This window comes from Phyllostomus hastatus, unplaced genomic scaffold, assembly GCF_019186645.2.
Source record: "Phyllostomus hastatus isolate PE091 unplaced genomic scaffold, TTU_PhHast_1.1 phas_contig_1, whole genome shotgun sequence".
In the NCBI taxonomy this organism is placed as follows: domain Eukaryota; kingdom Metazoa; phylum Chordata; class Mammalia; order Chiroptera; family Phyllostomidae; genus Phyllostomus; species Phyllostomus hastatus.
The window spans coordinates 31,526,162-31,550,915 of NW_025333498.1; the positions used below are offsets into that span (position 1 = coordinate 31,526,162).

Consider the following 24,754-nt stretch of genomic DNA (forward strand, 5'->3'; position numbering starts at 1 on the left):
TTCTGGAATTTTTTTTCTCCAATATTTTAGATTTGTGATTTGAATCCAAGGGGCTTTCTCAGACCAGTATTACAGACACTCTCCTTCCTTTTAGCAGTACACCAGCCAGTATAGGAGCAAGAGAGGACGGGATGTTGGTATGCAATTAAAATTTAAGTTTGGAGAACCCAGATGTAGGTTATGAAAACATTCAGCTAAGCAGATACTAAATTTAATTTCTTCAAATGAATGGTTACTTTTTGAGGGCAGGGCTGTTTTCTGGGTACAGTATCATTCCAGAGCATTCAAGTATTACAAATTCTAATAAGAAACATGGAGTATTGGGGCTGGATGATATCCTTTCTGTTTTAAGCACCTTTAGGTTCTCTATAATGAGCATACAGGTGCAGGTTTTATAACTGTTTCCTCTATACTTCAAATGATATAACTTTACAGTTGTTAAAAGATAGTAGTTAAAAATCAGAGGAAATAAATGGAGAAAATCCATAAGACATCATTTCCCCAAGGATATTCTTTGAAACTCCATTTCTGTAAATTTTAATCAAGGGTTGCAGAGTCACTTCAGTTTAAGGTATGATCTTTTAAAAAATGTATAAGTCACACTGGCATAGAGTCAGAAGAATCAAACTGTTGTCATATAAAGATGCTTGTTTAAATTTATTTAATCTAGCATTACCATTTTCCTGATCGTAGAACTCTTTTACATGGCAGGTTCGCCATGAACAATAGTTTGGGAAATCCTACTAAAAGCTTTATCAGATGGCCTCATAACCAGTCACTTACTCTTGCAAGTTAAGGCTCAGTGAAAAATATTATTCACCGTTACTATTTCTTATATCCTTTGAAGAGAAATGTTGGTGTATTTCCTTGTCGAAGTGATGGCAGAACCATTCCACAGTAGACTTTGTTTTCTGCATTCTAGGTGATGCAGCTAACTGCCCAAGTTTGGAAAACATGGACATAGATGAGTCACTTTTGTTTGGGAACTTGCCAGGGTCAGGCTCAGCCCTCCCGGACCGGAACCGCTTTTCCAGTGAGAGCAGTTGTAAGAGCTGGCTGAGCTCCCTGACGATGGACAGCGAGGACGGCTATCAGACATGCATGTCTGAGGACTCCAGCAAGGGCGCCTTCAGCCGGCAGACAAGCACAGACGACGAGTGCTTTGTCCTCAAAGATGGGGATGATTTTCTGAAGAGGTCATCTTCGAGGAAGAACCGGAACATTAGTACCGCCAGCAATGGGTCCATGTCTCCCTTGTGGGAAAGCAACTTCTCAAACATGTTCGGGACCCTGCCCCGAAAAAGCAGGAAGGGAAGTGTCCGGAAACAACTCTTGAAATTCATCCCTGGCCTTCACCGCCCTGTGGAAGAGGAAGAGAGTCGCTTCTGAAGGCTGGGATGCCTTCCCTATGAGCTTATTTCATAAATATTTCTGGAGTTGTTTAGGTCAACTCCACCCAGCTTAGTGGGAAAGTACAAATGAATTGCAAAACTGACATCCCTTTTCATGGCAATAGTGACCTTTATTTAAACTTTTTCTATCATTACTTTTGCTTCTTAATTTTTCAACTAGAACAGCTCAAGTTCTAGGCAGACAGTAGGGAAATAAAGTTGTAAGTTAGATCAAATGACAAACCAACACAAGTGCTTGCTCACTCTAATGCTGCCTGTGAAGACAAGAGTCATATTTATTTTGTAGGTTACCCATGTGAAAAAATTGAGAACTTTGGAGTCAAGTGTAAATAAGAGAATGACAATATAATTATTTGGAATACATTATGTAGGTTAATAGGTAGGTATAAAAACTTTATGTAAGCTTTAACTCAGTAACCTCTGGAGAGGTTTAAAAATAGGCAATTTTGAATGTTTCTGTTGAAATCTATCAAGGATTATAAACAAAGATGATCATCAGCCCTTTTCATATCCACAGTGACAATAAAGCAGGAACTATATGTAGAATGAGGGTTTAAGTTTCATGAGATCCTTGGAAAGATATTGTCTAAGGCGGGTGCTGAGGAAAACTATAATAAAGTTTGTTTTAATAGGTAGCCTAAACAAAATGGATGGAAATGGTATTCTTACTCAATTCACTTTTTATTGTGCCTAAATATTTGATGGCAAGACTAGACCTCTCAAGATCCTACAGCTTTGTGATATTTTTAAAAAACAAATATAAAATTTGAAAAATTAGAGTCAAGGAAAGGTTTTTCCTCCTGTAGATTTTTTCACCACAATCCTTACTTTATGTTATGTATTTTAAATAGTTTTTGCCTTAACACTCTGTAGACTATTAATTATGTTAGTATTACATTACTTCTAACATTCAATCACATTTTTGTTCAATGCCCATTAAAGTCCATAATTTTTCTCTTCTGGTGATACAGCTGCTCATTAGGTATACTCTAGAGTAGATAAACAGGACAATGAAATAAATAGCCCTTATTGGCTTTAAGTTGTGTGTGTGTGCACGCACATGCATGTTTGGGAGAAATAGAGATCTCATAGTTGACTTTGAGTAGAACTGCTGCACTTAAACAAACTGAGTGAAAAATGAGTCATTTGAGAATAAATGGAGGAGAGGGTAAGGAAGCCTGTAGGGTAAGAAATAAATAATGAAATAAAAATGAAAGAGATTTCTAACCGAGACCTGCTCTCTTAATTCTTTGAACTCATAAACATCCTGTGGTCTCTGCTTGAGAATCATTCACATGAAAAGCAGAGTGCACCACGTTTCACAGAAACAATGCCTAGTAGGTTGAAAATGATTTTCATGTGATCCCTGAAATAACCCTGTAGATAGGGGTTAGGCTTATAGATAAAGGAGCAGGAATTTGGAGAAATTCCCATGGTCATGCCAGGGCTGAAATTGGAAGCCAGTTTTTCCTGGCTCTAGCCTGTTATCTCTGTCTCTCTAGATATTGCTTACTCTTTTGCTGGTTATGTGCAGTTATCACCATAGGCCACAGGACTCCTCCATACCACCCCTGTAAGAAATACATAAAATGTACAATTGTAGATACGGCATGGACTAAGGATATTGTCTTTGGTAAACAGGAAAACAGACACACACTTAGGGTGACTCTCCTGGTCTCCAGAAACAAGTTTTCAGATACAGTCACATTTATAACTGCATGGTTAGCGATACATTTATTTTCAACAAGGGCTTGCAAATGGGTTGTGCTGACTGTCAGTGCTTATTTCTTATCATAGACTAGAATTATCATGTTAAAGATATGCTTGCATGAATGCAGCATTTTCTGTTAATCCTACCTCACGGAGCTCAGGGGAAAGAAATATCACATATATGAAGAAAGATGACTTTAAAGTCTTCTACAATGGAACAATGATTTAAGAACTACCACAGGTCTGGGAGAGCAGACCATAGGGCATTTACTTTTCTTGTGGCTTTTAGTATTGAATATAGTGTGATACTTGTTTCTTACAGTAAACATCAAACCCAAAGAGGCACAGGAAGGGGGCAGAGCAAGTTCCACTATAGTCTGTGATACATAGAATTAGTGTCAAGAGTTAGCTTTGTTCTGGAAATAAAGAAAAGCACTTTTTAAAACCAAAGTACAGGAAGGAAGGGCATGATATGTTTTGTGTGTTCACAAGTTGTGAGAAAACTAGTTATTTAGTGGAAATGTGGGTAAATTTTCACAACATTACTTTTCAGGCTGAATGTGGTCTCAGTAGGGCTTTGGCTTTCATTTCTCTGATCTGATGAAACAATGACATGCTTTGATGCAATTTGCTAAGAAAAGAATTGAAAAGTGAAGTGTTTTTCTAACCCTCAAACTTGTCATACATGTAAGATTGGTGAATTTCATTAATTGACAATTTGTTATGAAAATGTATTTTCTAGTACAGCATTGCTAAACAAGATTTGAATCATGGATATTGGGAATTGCTTTTGTCATGTGGTTAAAGGAGCACTGCCATGTCAAACAGGTGGAAATAATATTTTTTGAAATACAATTTTATTCTTCACTTTCTACTCTGTGATACTTTTATGTCTTAGTTGCTTGATGCAAGAGTATTAAAATTATAGTTTATAATTTTAATGTTTGATTTCTTTGCACTGAAGAAATCAAATGTGGACACAGTTTATGTGTACTGATTGTAAAGTATAAGTATTTATGGATGTATATAATCTAAGGACAGTAAATAATACATAATAATGATTGAATTATTTAGATCACAAAATTACTGGTAATTTATATCAATTTCCTACAGAACTATGGGCAATAAAAAATTTGATATGTTTCTGAAATAAAGTGTGCTATTATTCAGTGTCAGAACTTTTTCTCTCTCTGTCTCCATCATCTGTATCTGTATCTCTTTCCCTACCTACCTTAAATGAAATGATTGTTTTAAATGCAAATTTCTAAAAATCTGGGGTAAGCCCTGGTTGGTGTGACTCAGTTGGTTGGGGGTCTTCCCACAAACCAACATGTCAAGGCTGGATTCCTATCAGGGCACAGGCCTGGGTTGTGGGTTCAGTCCTTGGTCAGGGCACTTATGAAAGGCAATGGATCAGTGTTTCTCTCCCCCTCATTCTCTCTCCCTTCCCCTCTCTCTAAAAAAATAAAATAAAATAAAAACTAAAAATCTGGGTTGAACGCTTGATACTTCTTTGAACCTCTCAAGGTTCTTAAGAGGTACTGCCTACTATTTGAGGTTTTGCACTTATGCTAGCTCACTATTGTTATTTAACAAATTAGTACAAACTTAGAGGCTTAAAACTTGTCTCAAAGCCTGTGGGTCAGGAGTATGGGCCAAGAGTAGCTCAGGGTCTCACAAGGCTGCAATCAAGGTGTCACCCAGGACTGAGTTCTTGCCTGGAGGATTGACTAGGAAAAGGATTTACTACTAAACTTCCTCCAGTTGTCAGAATCATTTTCTTGCACTCATAAGATTCATAGCAGCTTGTTATAAAACCAACAATGGAAAGAAAGGCTGCAAGCAAGACAAACTCTTAAATAATAGCAGTGTAACTACAGGAGTGGCATCCATCACTTTTGTCGTATAGCAGAACATAACTGCAGAGGGACATCCTATTAACTGCCATGTTCTCTTTGTTAGATACAAGAAGCAGGAATCATGCAATGGCATGAATATCAGGAGGTGGGGATCAGCACCATCCAAGGAGTTCACAAATTTGATAATGTAAAGATAAGAAGTGTCTCTAAACTTTTTTAAAAAGATTTTTTATTTACTTATTTTTAGAGAGGGAAGGGAGGGAGATAGAGAGAGAGAGAGAGAAACATCAATGTGCGGTTGCTGGGGGTTATGGCCTGCAACCCAGGCATGTACCCTGGCTGGGAATCGAACCTGGGACACTTTGGTTCTCGTCCACGCTCAATCCACTGAGCTACGCCAGCCAGGGCTTAAACTTTTTTGAGTAAAAAGAAATTGTGAATGTTACCATTTTAAATTGTTCTATAAAGAAATGGCAAGACTATAGATCTTTGAAATTAAATAGCCTGATCAAGATTGTATAACTAGCCAAAAAGCTGAGTAGGAAACTGAATCCAGATCTATTAGTAACTCCCAACTTTGTCTCCCAGGTGCATGAAATGATAGAAGATTTTAGGGGAATATTAAAGAATATATATGCCTGACCCCTAGGCAAAGACAACAATGGTGTGGTGATAGCCAGAGGAAAGTAGGGCGAGGGGGACATGGGCAAAGGGGAGGGAAATGGGAACCTCTATAATAGTGTAGACAATAAAAATAAAGCAAAAAAAAAGAAAAAATAAAAGAATATTGAAGAGTTAACAAATAGTTACTTGCTTTCAAATTCTGCTCAGGGAATATAAATGTACAGTGATTGGCATGCTGGACTTTATCATTTCTATATTAGTGCATCTTTGTGAGCAGAGGACAGGAATTAAAAAAATGAAACTCATAATCAAAATTATAAAGCATAAAAGGAAATCAATCATGATGAGCAAAGTTCTAGAGATATGGCAAATAACAGAACTGTCATAACTTGAGAAATAAAGCAGTTTGGACACGTATAAATATCCCTTAAGAATAGAGGACAGATCTCTCAAAGCTTGATAAAGAACATCTACAAAAAAACGATAGCTAATATCATGTTAGTAAGAAACTGGATGCTTTCTTTCTAAGATCAGGTACAAACCAAGGATGTCCTCTCACTATTTCTATTTACCATTACACTAGAAATCCTAGTTAGTACACTAAGACAAGGAAAGGAAATAAAAGGCATATAAGTTGAGAAGGAAGAAATAAAACTGTTTTTCATTGCAAATGACATGGTTCTCTATGTGGCAAACCCTGAAGAATCAAAAACAACAAAAATCCTGGATCTAACAAGTAAGTATAGCAAGGTCACAAGATACAAATTATACAAAAGTCAAATGATTTCTTGTGTACTAACAATGAACAAGTATGATTTGAAATTAAATCATGCCATTTACCCTCAAAATGAAATACTTAGATACAATCCTAAATATATATATATATGCAGGATCTATATAGGGAAATCACTAAAACTGATGAAATAGATATAAGAAAATCTAAATAAATAAAGAGATACTCTATATTCTTCCAAACTTAACCTATAGATTTAGGAAAATGCTAATGAAAATTCCAGCAAACTGTTTTGTAGATGTTGACAAACTGATCCTAAATTTTTTATGGCAATACAAAAGACCTTAAATAGCCAATGTAAAACTCGAGGAGAAGGTAGAAGAAGAGGTTGGAGAAATCACAATGCCCAATTTCTAGACTTTCAATAAATCTACAAAGTTAAGGCAGCATTGTTGGGCAAAAAATAAATAGATATGTAGATATTTGAAACATAACAGAATGCTTTGAAATAGACCCACATAAATATAGTCAGTGACTGATCTTTGACAAAGGAGTAAAAGCAGTTAAATGAAGAAAGGATAGGGTTTTCAACAAATGGTTCTGGAACAATTGGACATCCATATGCAAAACTTTACACATTTCACAAAATTAGCTCAAAGTTGAATCATAGACTTATATGTAAAACATACAATTATAAGACTTCTAGAAGATAACATAGGAAAAAGTCTAGATGTCATTGGGATTTGGTGATGAATTTTTAAGTACAATGAAAGTATGATTCATGGAAAAAAGTTGATATATTGGACTTTATTAAAATTTAAAACTTCTGCTTGGAGAAAGATACTGCTAAGAGAATCAAAAGAAAAGTCATAGACGATAGAATTTTTGCAAAACACACTTGTAAAATGACTTGTATTCAAACTATGAAAAGGAACTTTAAAATAACAAGAGGACACAAACAACCTAATTAAAATATGTTCAAAAGACATGAATAAACACATCTCCAAAGGTAATAGATACATAGATGATATAGATGGCAAATAAGTTCATTAAAAGAGCTCAAAAGAGTTCATTTGTCATTGGGAATTTTCAAATTAAAATAACAATGAGATATTACTACATGGCTGTTAGGATGACTAAAATTTCAACAACAATAAGAAAACTATGTACACCAATTGCTGCAAAGATGCCAAGCAATAGGAAAGCTCTTTCATTGCTGTGGGAATATAAAATAGTACAGCCACTTGGGAAGGCATTTTGGCAGTTTTTTTAAAAAGCCATATGGTTAGTATGATATAGCAATCACACTCGTAGCCATTTAACTGATTTGAAAACTTATTTTCACACAAAACCCACACACAAATATTTGTGTCAGTTTTATTTATAATCACCAAATATTGGAAGCAACTAAAATGTCCCTTAATAGGTTAATGAATAAACAAACAAACTGTGGTATATCCATACAACAGTATATTATTTAATCACTAAGAAATGAGCAATCAAGCCAGGAAAAGACATGATAAATCTTAAATACCTGCTGCTAAGTGAAAGAAGCTAGTCTGAAAGGGCTATATATTATATGTTTACATTCATATGACATTCTGAAGGAGACAATACTATAGAAGAGTAAAGAAATCAGAGGTTTTCAGAGGTTTGAGTGTAGGGTGGAATGGTGTGTGTATGTACGTATGTGTAGAAGGTTAAATAGATGGAACACTGGCAAGTTTTACAGAGTTGTCTTAGTCTGCATGGGCTACTGAAACAAAATATTGCAGACTGAGTGGCTTGAACAAAAGAAATTTATTTTTTCACAGTTTTGGAGGCTTACTGCCTAGCAGAGTCTTTAGGTTAAGGATGGCCATTGGAAGACACAGTAGCCATTTGAAAGCCAGGAAGAAAAACCTCATCAGAGACTGAACTCTGCTGGAAAGCTGATCTTGGACTGGAACCCGAACCAGCATCCAGATCTGTCAGAAAGTAGGTTTCTGTTGGTTAAGCGATTCAGTCTGTGGATGATATGGCAGCATAAAAGGACTGAGAAGAGAGTGGTAAAACTATTGTGTATAATATTGTAATCATGTATACATAACCCTATGCATTTGTCAAAACCTATAGAAGTTTGCGGCACAAAGCATGACTCTTAATAAATGCAAATTACCAAAACCCACTTAGTAGGTTGGGGGAATCCCAGGATGGAATGCAGAATGTGAAAAAACAAACTAACTGTATTACTAATTATGAAACAACCTACTTAAGAAAGTAGAAGGAAAAGGAGCTGAGCTAAGTAAATTTGAAAATGATTGGAGTCTTTTAAATTAAACATAAACATTGTACTCTATTGGAAAAAGTTGTTTCCCATGGGGTTCCAGTTAACCATTCTGATCCTGTTTTACCTGTATACTGGAATCAAACTGTTGATAAATGAATGACTGATGATGGGAGCCAGGTTTTTACTGTTGGAGTGGAAGTTTACAGATAAGCAATGGGAGAGGCTAGAATAATCCACGTCGAAGTGGATTAGAGTTGAAAACATCAGCGTGCATTCAATATTAGCTTAATGTAGATACAGACTACACAGAAAAATATCTGTGGATATGTTATATATATGGGATAATATATACACATATATTAATTTGTTCTGTCAGCCGAGAAGTCTTAGAAGCATTGATACCCTGGTAGTAATGAGCACTCTTAACAACAAGATTTTGGTTTCTAATTCTACTCTCCAATAAAAGAAACAAGGGTTCCATGGAGAAATGACTGATTCTATGACTGGGGCATAAAATGTACAAGAATAGCATGGAGTATTTTGTGGTGCCACAATATAAGGAAGTATTTAAAAAAACAAAAACAAAACAAAATTTCACAATGATGGGAATGTAGCAAAGGGACACAGAAGCCAACTGAATGAGCTTCCAATGGCCATGTATGCCACAGTTTGAGCAACAAAATAAATAAAAGAGCATTAGATTGTAACCCAAATATAACATAAATATCCATGCATGAGTCCATGTATACTGCTATAAATAAATGATTGAATAAATAATAAATGGGGCGAAGAGACAAATCTCCTATGGAGAAGAATTCCAAGCAAGTTTTGTAGATACTGCAGCCTCGAGGAGATGGAGTATAGTTCCCCATTCCTTAAACATGGTGACTTCTTTCCATGAAGTGTATCATAGAAAGGGGAGAAAGAAGGTACCTCCACAGCAGAGATGCCCAGCAAACACTATTCAGACAGGTGATCAAGGTCAACATCAATAGTGCAGGTCATGTTGATAATATATGTTCGATATGATGTAGAGAGAATGGCATTTTATCTCTGTGGTCTTCCTTCCTAAACCCACAACCTGTGTCTAATAACAAGAACATATCAGACAAATCACAAGAGAAATTCTACAAAATACCAACCAGTGCTTCTTAAAACTGTCAAGGTCATCAAACAAGTAAAGTCTGAGAACTGTTACGGCCAAGGGAAGCCTAGGTAGACATGATGCCTGAATATAATGTGGTGCTTTGAAAGGCATCCTAGAGCAGAAAAGGACATTAAGTTAAAAAAATTAATAAATAATTGACTTTAGTTAATAATAATGTATCAATATTGTTTCATTAATTATAACAAATGTGCTATACTAATATAATAGGCAAAACTGAATGCAAGGTATATTAGAAACCCTCTGTACTATCTTTACAAGTTTTTTGTAAATCTACAGCTTTTCCAAATAATTGATTTGGAAGTTGATTAAAGATAATAAAAAGAAGTAATAGAAGCCAGAGTGGAGTAAAAAATATCAATATTTATTGGAGAATTTAAATAAACATAAGTACATTTTTATTATAAATACATTGTCTTGAAATTAAATTTAATGATGCAAGGAACAACATATGACACATAGATAGTGAGAAAATTTGTAAGCTGAAAGATATCAGAAATTATCTTAATGTAGAGAGAAATAAAAAGAAAATGAAAGTATTAGAACAGGTAGAGAGTGTGGAGAAGAGAATGAAATGGTCCAGTATACATATGATGGACATTCCTGGAAGATGAAAAGGTGAGAGGGAGAAGGAGAAAATGAGAGAGAGGTAATATTTAAAGAACCAATGATTGAGAATTAGCAGGATTGGTAGAGACCCATGCATTATTATAGTCAGAAAGTTTATGTCTTGAGCTGGGAAAATAAAAATAAGCCTACACTCATGCATTATAGTAAAACCATGAAAAGCTTAAGTCAACAAGAAAATCTTAAAAGCTACCAGAGAGGAAAAACAGGTTACAATGAACAATAATGAGCTGACAGAATCAAGTTTCTAAATGTGTAACAGTGAGGAAGAAACTTACCGCTACTAAATTCCTCCTGGTCAAGAATGCCATTGTGTGATATATTTTGTGAGATTGTCTACTAGCCTTTCCTATGTGCACAACTTAACTTACTATTGGTGGCATGTTCAATTCTCCTTTTTATATGTATGTAGATACTAGATAAAGAAAATATTTATTAAAGGGACAAGACTTTTGGTGGGCAAACAAGTACATATGTTCAATTTTTTTTGTTTGTTTCTTTAATCATCCAAAAGTCAATGAATGATTTTGAACCAATTCTAATCAGTGGGAACTGTGTTAAAAACTCAAAACAAATAAAAATTCCTCATGACAATACTTAAGAGTTCTGTCAGAAGATAAATATTTATAGCAGCATATGGTAAATTCTAAGGTAAAGATATGCAATGTAGCCCTCATGGGGTAGTTCAGTTGGTGGGGGCATTGTCCTCTACAGCAAGAGTTTGCAAGTTTGATCTTGGTCAGGGCACATACTAAGGTTGTGGGTTTCATCCCTGGTCAGGGTGCATACAGAACAGAACCAATCAATGTTTCTCTCTCCATCAATGTTTCTCTCTCCATCAATGTTTCTCTCTCTCTCTAAAAATCCTTACAAATATATCCTGAAATAAGACAGCTTTCTGGAGGATCCAAGATGGTGGCAGATTAACTGGCAGCTCTGTTCATCTGCTCAGACACTGACTAGATTTGAAGTCAGAACACAGAGTGGAGAGTGAGGGAAAGCATCTGTGAGTGAGCATGTCCACAGATGAGAGAGTGGGGAGTGAGCAGAAGTATGCAGGAATCAGCCCACCAGTGGGGCTCCTGGGGGGATGATGGCTTGAGCTTTCTAAGCAGACCAGACTAAACAGCTGCCTAGTCCAGGATGCTGGCTGCACAGAATAGGGGAAGCTGTAGATCTGCTCAAGACCCTCGAGCTACTGGGGTAATGACAGAAGGCCTGGTAGGTACAGGCTCCAGAAACAGCATGGCAGGACCAGGCATGCACAAGGCTGAAGATTTCTGAAGGTAGGGGTCAGTACCTGCCACTACATTATGTAGTGGATATGCTACATTGTGTTAGAGTATACTGTGAGGTTCTTCCCAATGCCATTTGGGGAAGGTTCAAGAGAGAAACTCTAAAATTGTCAGAGGTGCTGAAAGGAGTGGCCAGCCCTGACTATGAGAGACCGTTTTGTGGGGGAGGGAGAGCACAGGGAGAATAGAACCCCCAGAGACTGGTGCTAGAGATTGGGAGCCATACAGAAACTCTTTTAAAATGTGAGCTGAGGCAAGTCCCAAGGCTTGTCAGGGACCAGGGTTCACAGATCTGTGCATACAGGAGGGGCACAGTGGTTTTGCTAACCAAAAACTCAAGAGGCATGTGGGAGGGCTCTGCCTGCAGGGTCCCCTGGCCACCATGGATGAGAATAAATCTACCAAGACATGATCTGCTTGGGGAGGAAACGTGGCCGATCTCTCAAAGGAGAAGGGCCAGGATTTTGTTCCTCAATGGGCTTTTATTGGGTTCATTTGCACAGGAATACAGATAAAGCTCATTAATCATTGTCAGGCAGTAGGGTTCAAACAATAGATAACAAAGAACTCTGAGGACCTATTTTGAGTCAGGGTCAAATAACTAAAGAGCTGTAAAACTTTGAGGAACAAACTTACTTCTTGCTTGAACCCTTATCATTTAATTGAGAGCATTCTAAACAAAGTTGGTTTCACAGGATTTTACATATTCTTTCTTAGGCATGATTGCCTGGGGGACCTTCCCTTTCCAGCACAGGGCTATACCACCCTCTGTCATTGTTTCAGGCTTAAGTCAGGCAGGGAGGGAAAGTAAGGCAGCCAAGAGATTAGGAGACTTCTTGCAGACAGAATGAGGATTCAGGCTTTGTCAAAGCCGAGGGGTGAGGGTCCATCACCCCCTTTTGCTATAGCCCCAAGTCGTTCCTTGGGGGCCTCCCACATGATCGTGCCTGTCTTAGATCGTTCCCCCCTTGGGGAATCTTGCCTGTCATTGGCTAACTGACCAAACACTGGGGCCCAGTTATGGATGAAGTAAAAGGAGCAGAAGTGGTGCTCCTGCCAGGGAGATAAGCTTTTGTCTCCTTACTGGCTTCCAGTCCCAAGGTCGCTAACCCAGCCTTAGCCTTGGTGGGGGTTATAGTTTATGAAACCAGGCAGGGCGGTTCCCAACAGATGCAGAGAATACAATGAAGGAAGGGGAAGACCTGACCCAGCATGGCTCTGGAGTAGAAAGCAGCTCAGAGTGGAGAATTAGGGTCAAACCTGTGAGAGAGCAGCAGGCTCAGGTCTGGAAGGCAGGAGCTGAATGCCTGAGATTTGCTGCAGCCAGCCAGAACCTTCACAGACAAACCTGACCCCCCACCTGTTGGATTACAGAATCTGGCTTGGTGAGGCCAGGTTCAGGAGTTTCCTGCTGTGTACATTTCCTCAGGGGAAAGAAGAAAAAGCATTGATAGGGCCCTTCTTTAGACACTAGTCTCCAGATACTACATGCTGCAGACAACTCCTTAGGCCCCAATTAATGAAACCCAGCAGAGCAGAGAAAATAGAGATAGGCACAACAAGGCACTATCTTCTCTCTGGCATAGCTGTTTAATGTTCATTTCATATCCTTCAAGTCTGGGCATAACATAGCATCGGGTTTTACAATATAGTTTATTTCAAATCTCATATATTGCTCTTCTCTTGCTCCATACCTTTGTTCCTCTCTCTTTGTATTTGTTTTAAATTCTATCTTCTCTCTTGCTATGATATTTCTATTTTGCACTCTTACTATTACTTCCCCCTCCAGCCTCTCAAAATGATTTGTGATTGTCATTAGTCCTCTCACATTATTTCTCACATTCTTAAAATACATTTATTCTCTCTCCACTTTATCAATCTTTGCTGGTAGCTTGTGGATAAGGTGGTTGTTGTTGCAGTTCTTCATTCCTATTTCTAGATAGTGAGTATCTTTGTATTTCAAATCTCAAATTTCACTGTTCCCCTCTCCTATTCCATTTTGCCTTCCTCCTGCCCTTTCCTTTTTTCACTTTAAACATCAATTTTTCCCTGTCTTAGCTTGATTTTCATCTTGCACTCTTAATATTCCTTCTCCCTATATCCTCTCAAAACAACTTCTCTTTCCTCTACACATTTCTTAAACTCTTCTGTCTTTCCTTTTGCCCCCTTATTCCCATCCCACCTATATAAATCTTAGCTCATTGGTTGTCAATATTTCTGTGGTGGAGCTTTTTCTGCAATTTAGTATATATATATATACACACACACACACACACATATATATAATCTGTTTGTTGTGGTTGTCTGTTTCCCTCTCTTTTTCTGTATATATCTATATGTATATGTATGTGTATATGTATATCTATATCTATCTATATCATCTCTATATAGATACATATAGAGAGAACATAAATATAATATACAAATATAATATATGAAATATATATTATATATATTTTGAAATTTCAGTTTTAAAACCTAACAATATATGCTTCACTTCTCTTACTCCATTCCACCTTTCCCGTTCCCTTTTTTAGTTATTAAGTAAATTTTATTTTTTTTTCCATTTTGCCTTGTCTCTATTCCCTACTCTTATTATTGCCCCTTCCTCTACCCTCATAAAATATCTTTTCTTTCAGTTAGTCATTTCATACTTGTTTTCCTTTTCTTATAATAGTTTTAATATCTTTACACCTTTATTAATATTGGCTCATTTGCCATTGACAGTGTAATTGTGGGTGGGGGTTATTTTTTCAGGTGTGAGTCTTTTTCCTGGGCTGTTTGGTTTTTTGTTCTGGCAGCACCTGGACAACAGTATACAAGATGTGGAGGGAGGAGTGAATCTCAGTCAGTCAGCTGGAGGGAAGAACCCACAAAAGAATGACCCAACAACAATCAAAACCCAATTACAACCAGAGAGCCCACATAAAGGGCAGTGCAAGAGTATCAAGCTCAGCTGAGCAACTGAGCATCACTGAGTCCCACAGGTCTCCTACCACAGAAGATCACACCATGAAGACAGGGACTGAAAGCAGATCAATATAACAAGCTGAAACAAGCAAGATGAGTCACCTAAAATGGGGAGACAAAGAAATAACCACCAATCAGAAGGAAAGGAGGAATAAAGACTGATAAATGAAACTGAGATAACCAAACTATTAGACATTGAGTTAAAAAATAATGGTTATAAGGATGCTCAAGGAGCTCAGTGAGAACTTCAAAGAACTCCAAGGAACATTCAAGGAACTTACTACAAACTACACCAGCATGAAAAAGTACATAGGAACTATCAATAAGAGCAAGGAGGAAATAAAAAACACAATATCTGAAATGAAAAACAAAGTGGAAGGAATTAAAATCAGGTCAGATAAGACAGAGGATCAAATCAGTGAGCTGGAGGAAAAGATAGAAAAAAATTCCCAGAGTGAAAACAACAACAACAACAACAGCAACAACAAAAGACTCAAAAAGAATGAAGAGGGGTTAAGGGAGCTGAATGACAACATGGCACATAATAATATCTGTATAATAGGGGTACCAAAAAGAGAAGAAGAGCAAATGATAGAGAACCTGTTTGAAAAACTAATGACAGAAAATTCCTAACTTGATGAAAGAAAAAGTCATTCAAGTCCAGGAAGCACAGAGGGTCCCAATAAAGATGAACCAAAAGAGGCCTACTCCAAGACATATCCTGATTAAAATGGCAAAATTCCAAGACAGAGAGAGAATCTTAAAGACAGCAAAGGAAAAACAGAAAGTAACATATGAGGGAGCCCCAATAAGGGTAGCAGCTGATTTCTCAACAGAAACAGTATAAGCCAGAGGGAATGGCAAGATATACTCCAAGTAATGAAAAGCAAAGGCCTGAAACTGACTACTCTACCCATTTAAATGGAAGGCCAAATAAGGATCTTCCTAGACAAAAGAAGGCTAGAAGAATACACCTCCACCAGATCAGCACTGTAAGGCATGCAAAAGGGACGATTTTAAGAAAATGAAGAAAAAAAGTGAGAAAGAAGAACACAAGTACAAAGGAAAAAATGGCAATGAATAACTACCTTATCAATTAAGTACCTAATCATTTAAGTACCTTAAATGCTCCAATCAAAGACATAGGGTACATGAATGGATAAGAAAACATGATCTACATATATGTTGCCCATAAGAGACCCACCTCAAAACAAAAGACCTATACAGGCTGAAAATGAAAGGATGGAAAAAAATATTCCAAACAAATGAACAGAAAAAAAAAGCCAGGGTAGCAATACTTATATCTGACAAAATAGATTTCAAAACAAAGGCCATAAAAAGAGACACAGAAGGACATTTACTTAAGGCATTCTCATAATACTCAAGGGAAGAATCCATCAAGCAGACATAAACATTGTAAACATATGTGCACCCGAAATAGGAGCACCCAAATATATAAGGAAAATCTTGGAAGACTTCAAGAAAGATATAGACAGCAACACACTTACACTAGGGAATTTTAACACCTCACTTTCAACAATGAATAGGTCTTCTGAACAAAATATCAACAAGGCTATTGTGGCACTGAACAACACTCTAGACCAAATGGACTTAACTGATATCTAAAGAACCTTTCATCCCAAAGAAGCAAAATACAATTTTTTTCAACTGCACATGAAACATTTTAAAAGATAGACCACATGACAGGACACAAAACAAGCCCCAACAAATTCAAGAAAATCGAAATCATATCAAGCATTTTCTCAGATCACAATGGCTTGAAACTAGAAACCAACCTAAAGGAAAAAACTCAAAAACAGTCAAATTCATGGAGATTGAATAACATGTTATTAAGCAATGAATGCTTCAACAATAAGATCAAGAAAGAAATAAAAAAATTTCTGGAAACAAATGAAAATGAACACACAGCAGCCCCAAATCTGTGGGACACAGTGAAGGCAGTGCTGGGAGGGAAGTTCATAACAATACAGGCCTACCTAAAAAAGAGAGACACATTTCAAATAAACAACCTAATCCTACTACTTTAAGACTGGAGGAACAAGAACAAACAAAACCCACATGGAGTAGAAGGAAGGATATACTCAAGATCAGAGCAGAATTAAATGACATAGACTAAAAGAACAATTCAAATATCAATGAATACAAGAGTTGGTTCTTTGAAAAGATAAACAAGATTGACAAGCCTTTAACCAGACCCATCAAAAAAAAAAAAAAAAGAGAGAGAGGACTCAAATAAATAAAATCAGAAATGAAAGAGGAGAAATTATAACCCATACCACAGAAATGCTATATTTTGTCATGCATAAAGAACACCCATATTTTTGGTCCAAACTTTCAGAAAAAAAATCTTTCATTTTAATTTTTTAATTCAATTACTTATTCATTTATATTTAGAAACAAAATCAATGATCATATACCAGGGTATTAGTTTGTTTACAGATATTGCTTTCTAGAAGTATCCTTTTAGTGCATAAGCATAAATAAAAGAATTAAAAACATTTATATAGATATAGAATTAGTACTACCCATGTATACTAATTTTTTCCCTAAAAAACTTGGACAAAAAACACACATTATGCATGACAAAATACTGTACAAAGGATTGTAAGAAAGTACTACGAACAACTGTATGCCAAGAAATTTGAAAGCCTTGGAGAAATGGACAAATTTCTAGAAACATATAATACTCTAAAACTGAATCAAGAAAAAGCAGAAAGCCTGAACAGACCAATAACAGCTAGTGAAATTGAAGTAGTAATAAAAAAACTACCAGCACACAAAAACTCTGGGCCAGACAGCTTCACAGGAGAATTTTACCAAACATTTAAGGAAGAGCTAACTCCTATCCTTCTCAAACTATTCCAAAAATTCCAAGAAGAAGAAAGACTCCCAAATTCTTTTTCTGAGGCCAGCATCATCCTAATTCCCAAACCCGATAAAGACACAACAAAGAAAGAAAATACAGGCCAATACTCTGATGAACAAAGATGCTAAAATCCTTAATAAAATATTGGCAAACCATATCTGTCAATATATTAAAAAGATCACACACCATAATCAAGTGGGATTCATACTAGGGATGCAAGGATGGTACAATATTCAGAAATCACTAAACATAATATATTACATAAACAAAATGAAACACAAAAAACACACGACCATATAAATAGATACTGAAAAAGCATTGGATAAAGTACAACGCCATTTACAATAAAAACACTCAGCAAAGTGGGAGTACAGCAAGCATACCTCAACATAATAAAGGCCATAAAGAAGAAACCTACAGCCAACATAATACTCAACAGGCAAAACTAAAAGCTTTCCTCCTAAGAACAGGAACAAGACAAGGGTGTTTGCATTCACCATTTCTATTCACCATAGTATTGGAAGTTCTAGCCACAGAGATCAGACCAGAAAAAGAAATAAAAGGCATTCAAATTGGAGAGGAGGAAGTAAAACTGTTATTATTGCATATGACATGATAGTGAACATAGAAAACCCTATAGACTCCATCAAAAACTGCTCGACCTAATAAATGAATTTGGCAAAACAGTGGGATACAATGTCAATATTCAGAAATCAAAGGTATTTTTGTATACCAACAAGCTATCAGAAACAGAAATAAGGAAAAAAACCCTTTTACTATAGCAACAAGAAAAATAAAGTACCTAGGAATAGATGTAACCAAGGAAGTAAAAGACCTATACTCAGAAAACTACAGAACACTGAAGAAGGAAATTAAGGAAGACACAAATAAGTGGAAGCATATATCATATTCACAGATTGGAAGAATTAACATCATTAAAATGTCCATACTACCTGAAACAATTTATAGATTCAATGCAATCCCTATCAAAATACCAATGATATATTTCACAGACATAAAACAAATATTTCAAAAATTTATATGGAACTACAAATGACCCCATGTACCTTCAACAATTTTGAGAAAGAGGAACAAAGTAGGAGAGATCACAATACCTGATATCAAACTATATTACAAGGCCACTGTAATCAAAACAGTCTGGTACTGGCATAAGAATAGACACACAGATCAATGGAACAGAATAGAAAGCCCAGAAATAAACCCATATCTCTGTGGTCAATTACTATTTGACAGAGGGGCAATTGCATATAATATTGCATATAATGGAGTAAAAATAGCCTCTTTAATAAATTGTGCTGGGAGATCTGGACAGGTACATGGAAAAAAAACTGAAACTAGACCACCAACTTACACCATACACAAAAACTCAAGATGAATAGAAGATTTAATTATAAGTCATGACGCCATAAAATCCTAGAGGACAACATAGGCAGGAAAATTTCAGATATTCCATGCAGCAATACTTTCATTGACATGTCCCCTAGTGCAAGGGATATAAAGGAAAGAATAAACAAATAGGACTATATCAAATTTAAAAGCTTCTGCATGGCTAAAGAAAACATCAACAAAATGAAAAGGGAATCGATCATATGGGCAGACATATTTGTCAGTTACACCTAAGACAAGGGTTTGATCTCAAAAATATATAAAGAACTCACATGACTCCACACCAAGAAGAAAAACAACCCAATTAAAAAATGGGCAAAGAACCTGAGCAGATACTTCTCCATGGAGGACATACAGAGGATCCAGAGACAAATGAAAGGATGTTCAACATCACTAGCCATGAGAGATGTGAATTAAAACCACAAAGTGATACCACTTCACATGGGTCAGAATGGCCATCATTAACAAATCAACAAACAAATGCTGTTGAGGTTGTGGAGAAAAGGGAACCCTAGTGCACTGTTGGTGGGAATGCAGACTGGTGTACTCACTGTGGAAGACAGTATGGAATTTTCTTAAAAAAGTAAAAATGGAAAGGCATTTTGACCCAGTGATTCCACTGCTGGGATTATACCCTAAAAATCCTGAGACATCAATTCAAAAGAACCTGTGCACCCCAATGTTTATAGCAGCGTTATTTACAATAGCCAAGTGTTAGAAACAGTCTAAGTGCCCATCAGTAAGTGAGTGGATCAAAAAACTGTGGTATATTTACACGGTGGAATACTACCCCTTCATTACAGCACAAATGGAATTGCAGAGCATTATGCTAAGTGAAATAAGCCAGGCAGTGAAAGACAAATACCACATGATCTCACCTATAAGTGGACCCTAATCAACAAAACAAAGGAGAAAAATAGATCCACAGACCTGGAAGTAAAGAACAAACTGACAGTAACCAGAAGGGCAGGGGAAGGGGGAGAATGGGGGAAATAAGGGAAATGTCCAGTCAAGGAACATGTATAAAGGACTCATGGACATGGACTATAGGGTCAGGACTGACTGTGGGAGCAGAGATGTGTGCAGGGCAGGGGAGAGCAACTGAGGAAAAATGGGAACAACTGTAATTAAACAAAAGATATATATATTTCAGGATAATATATATATTATCTTATATATATCTTATATATATCTTATATATATGGGTATATATGTTATATATAATATATTATATATAATATATATCTTAATAGACTGTCAGGATAATATATATATTATCTTATATATAAGATATATATTATATATTATACTGAAATGAGGGTTAAAAAAGGATATTCAAATATTTTAAGTGCCTATATAAAGGCCATCTAACTCAGACAAGATTTAGAAAAATGTTCATTATTTTTCATAAACCCTTTTGGAAAAAAGTGCAAAGAACTTCACTTATGACATTAAATCAGACATAATAAATGAAATTGCATAATTGTTAATCTAAGCAATTCACTTTGATTTGAAGAAATATTTCCTTTCCTTTTCTTTTTTTTAAAGATTTTATTTATTTATTTTTTAGAGAGGGAAGTGAAGGAGAAAGAGAGAGAGAGAGAGAGAGAGAGACATCAATGTGCAGTTGCTGGGGGCTGTGGCCTGCAACCCAGGCATGTGGCCTGACTGGGAATCGAACCTGCGACACTTTGGTTCACAGCCCGCGCTCAATCCACTGAGCTATGCCAGCCAGGGCAAATATTTCCTTTTCTTTACAACAGTGTCAATTTGCAGATTATGGCCCAAGAGCATCCCAGTTGGATTGCAAATTTATTGCTGATGAAATTGTTCATGCTCCAATTAAAGAGCAGAGAAGATTGGATGGTACCGAATTTCTTTCCCAATGGCCATTTGAAGAGAGTATCTTGCATTATTATCACACTTGTTTCCTTTCTGAATCTGCAAACACTAATGAACTGGCAATGCCAAAGAGAAAGTGAAAAAAGGGATTGCATTTGCACTTTTTGGAGGGTGAAATTCTGTAATTGCCTTGACCTTTTAATGCACAGAACTAAGTTAATAGGTCAATATATTTTCAAATCTCATCACTACTTCAGCTAAATAATACATAACATGAGAAAGAAAATAATTGACTAAACAATGTTGTTTATAATCATGCAATTTCTTCATTATAGTAAGTCTATATACTATTCTTGACCATCAATAACTAAGTAAATTTTAAGTATTTTTTTTTAAAAAATGGTAAAACATCAAAGATGATAATGGGTATGCATCTGATCCTTACTAGCTGTCCTTGCAGACACAGTTGTCATTTCCTCACCACAGTGTGCGACACTTTTATTTTAGTTTTAAAACTACACACAGAACCACTGATTAAAAACAGGATGTGGGTGAATAGTCATGCTTAAACCTCACTGGACTAGACATGAGCTCAGATAGTGGTTCTGAAACAGCAGTCTTCAGACAACTGCTGGCTTGCTGCATAATAATCACCTTGGCGGGGTGGTATAAGGGGACTAACTGGTAATGGAAAAATATATAATAAAGATTAAATTAAAAAAAATAGAAAAACAAAGAATCACTTAAGAGACTTACTAAAAAGCAGATCCCCAGGCATCGAATTTCAAAGAGTCTGTCAAACAGACCTGGGCAGGGTTCAGGAATTTTCCTTTTTAATAAACTTCCCAAGATGTTCTCTCAGTCAAGTGTAGCCAAGGAACCACACTCTGAGAAACACTGCCCTAGAAGCTTACTGTTTCTTTGCTAGCTCTGGTACTGGTAAAGGGTTGAACTCTGAATGATAAGGAAAGAAGTATAAGAAAATTGAGAAATGTCAAAACTATTAAAAGTGTCTTTGGAAGAAAGCCACCTCCTAGTAACTTTCTGTTAGATTTTCCATCATGGTGTGTGAAATCTTTACTCTCTCCAACCTTAGCTACTCTTCCATTTCGGTGAATAACTCTGACTCTTACTCCAATAAAATGTTCTTAATTCTCTTACCCCCAAGGATTTTTGTGTGTTTTTTTTCCCTTTGCACTGTTTCTGAATAGAGGTATTGACTGTGATAAATCCATGTTTTTCGCACCTCTCACATATTTTTTACTTATCCACAACCATATTCTGCCACACATATAAAGTATTTTTTATTTTTCTCATTTGGAATTTAACAAGTTAGATCTGCTTTACCAGCATAAAAAAAGAAGATTATACTTCTTCAATAGTTAAATTAATTTATGAGCTTCTGATTTGTTCAACTTAAACAAGAGGAAACTATTATTTATGGACCTTGTTCCATCTTCATCCCTAAATCCTCGAGAACTTTGGGGACCTATTTTGTTCTGCTTCCAAACTTCTGAGAAGAGAAATGGAGAATTTGGAAAGCCACTAGTTGGCCCAGGTTCACTTTACTTCTGTTGCTGTCACAAAATGTCATCACTGAAATCCTGCCCTGCAGAGTTCAAGGCTCTGGCACAGTTTCTAGTCCTGAGCTTTCAAAATCTTGGTATTTCTTGGAAAGAAGCCAGTCTAGGCAAGAGAATGTGAGCTCCCAAGATGGCAGGATTTTTTTGTTTGTTTGCTTTTGTTTTTTCTAGTTTTCATTCACAAGTGCAGTCTTTTGTCTTCAAGACCCCTTTTGTGATTGGATGGCTGAATTGGAAGGAGCTGTAGTCTAATTTTCACACTGGAGCAACCCCTCTTTGCATGCTTAGCAAGGTTCTGGTCGTGAGCAAAGACCATGAGTTAAGACTACTTCCCTTGTGATGAACACACCTTTATGAGATTTTGCTGTTAGTGGAACTAATTAAGGACAATGCCATTTCTTTGGAGGTCTTGAATAACTAATTTTAGAATTTAACAGAGGGCTTGGTGTTTCATTTTTGGCTTTTTGACTCTCATCCAAAGGCGTCCAACTGTGCATACCAAGGACAGCAGTTGTAAGCTGATGAAAAGTCCTGTAGTTACGTCTAGGACGGAAGGTCACCGTGTGTGTTACATTTAGCTAATTGAAGAGCTGCTCTAGTGATTCTTACCTTAACAACAAAATAAGCCATTTCTAGACTTAGAGAAATCTGTCATAATTTTATATGCCTCTAATTTGCATGTATATCTACATGTATATATGGACACATATGTACACACATATACACACATATCTGTACGTATATACATATGTCCATATATACATACATCTGTGTATGTATACATCTTTTCTTCACTGATTTTCCCTTAAATCTGCTGTTGCTGTATGTTTTCCCCTCTCTTAGCAATCAATCTTCCAGGAAAAGTGTTTCCCCCATTTAATGTCCTCACTTTCTTCTAACCCAATTACTAGCTGGTTCATCCTTTGTGATCAAGTTTCTGCACCACCACTCAAACAGAAGACATTCTTGTCATTGACAACCTCCTAAAGAACAATGCTAGGGCTTTTTATTAAACCTTCTCTTCTTCAGCCTCTTTCTAACACTTAGCTGATGATATCTGTGTTAAGACTCTTTTCTTTATGAAATACTCTACTCCTGCCTTCTTGATTATTCCTTTTCTAACTCTTCTTTCTGCCACATAAATGGAGACATTTCTTAAGTTCTGTGCCCTGCTCTCTAATTTTCCCCTCCATATACCCTTTCCCTTGGGATTCTCATCTTCTGCCACCACTTCAAATATCATGTCTGTGTACCTTAGCCATTTTCTTAGACCAGAAATTTTTGCTTCTAATCTCCTTCTCTAATCCTTCCTCTCCATTTCCCCTACATTCTCTGTACATCAGTTGTTCGAATAAACAAACTTTACTATCTCTATGATTACAAAGATTAAGGAGAATGTACAAATGAGTGGTGTGGGCCAGGAAAAAGGCAAAGCATTTTGTAATCAACAGAGCCTCAGTGTGAGGGCAACAGTGAGAGGTGGCACCGAAGAAGGCTGCATGGCCGGAGGCGCACGGGTACTCTGCTCCAGTGAATTTTTCTCTAGGTTTTTGGTTTTTATTTGTATTTTTTTATTAAGTTGTACATAGTCTCCTGAGTTCTAAAATGTAGACAACTAAATCTCAAAATTTAGAAAACACAGTGCAAGCCAAAAAAATGTATTTACCAGCTATATTTAGCTCAATCATTTGCAACTTCTGACCTAAATCTCAGTTATAGAAGAAACTCCCTGAACAATCCATTTTCTCACTCCAGAATCTGCCTATTCCCACTTGTCCTACATGATTGATAAATTAATCTTTCTAAGGTTAAAGTGAACTGCAGATCATGTTATTTCCCAAGCAATAATATTTCATTATTGATCAAATTGACCATAAAACTTTAGCAGGGTTCTAAATGTTGTCCTCAACATAATCATGATCTTCCTTTCAGCCTTATTTTCTGTGCTTCTCTACATGTACTTCATGTCTCTTGGCTGCAGTAGAGGCTTTCTTAACAGATCTGTGCTGATCTGTCTCACAAGACTACCTCGAGCTCTCCATTCCGTCGTTCATTCACGTCTGGTGTGCTTGCGACTTCTGCTCCTTCTAGATGAGGAGTATGCTATTCGAGATTTGGTTGTTTTTATTCCCAACTGTACTTGTTATTTAAAAAAAGTTGTGGCTGAAATTGGGCAGGATGGTATAAAAGATTGAAAGAAAATAGTAAAAATGGTCTGAAGATATTTATTGACATTTTGCCTTAAAAATAATAAAAAATATTCTGTATGTATCACAAAGCATGGAAGAGACAAAAGCTTGGCTAACAGGTTAGAAAACAATAGAAATATCCATGTCCTCTGGTTTTATTTTGGAAATAAAGAAGAATTTGA

General features: G+C 36.4%; 1 protein-coding gene across 5 annotated transcripts in view; it reads left to right on the top strand.

The window, feature by feature from the left end:
* Positions 1 to 4,297, top strand: part of LOC123813229 (cytohesin 1 interacting protein) — a 63,897-nt gene extending 59,600 nt beyond the window's left edge. For all 5 annotated transcript variants that reach the window (XM_045830234.1, XM_045830261.1, XM_045830252.1 and 2 more), the window contains one exon: positions 923 to 4,297. In XM_045830234.1, coding sequence (XP_045686190.1) covers positions 923 to 1,389 — 467 coding nt within the window. In that variant the 3' untranslated portion in view covers positions 1,390 to 4,297. The remainder of the gene's footprint in view (positions 1 to 922) is intronic.
* Positions 4,298 to 24,754: the final 20,457 nt, after the last annotated feature.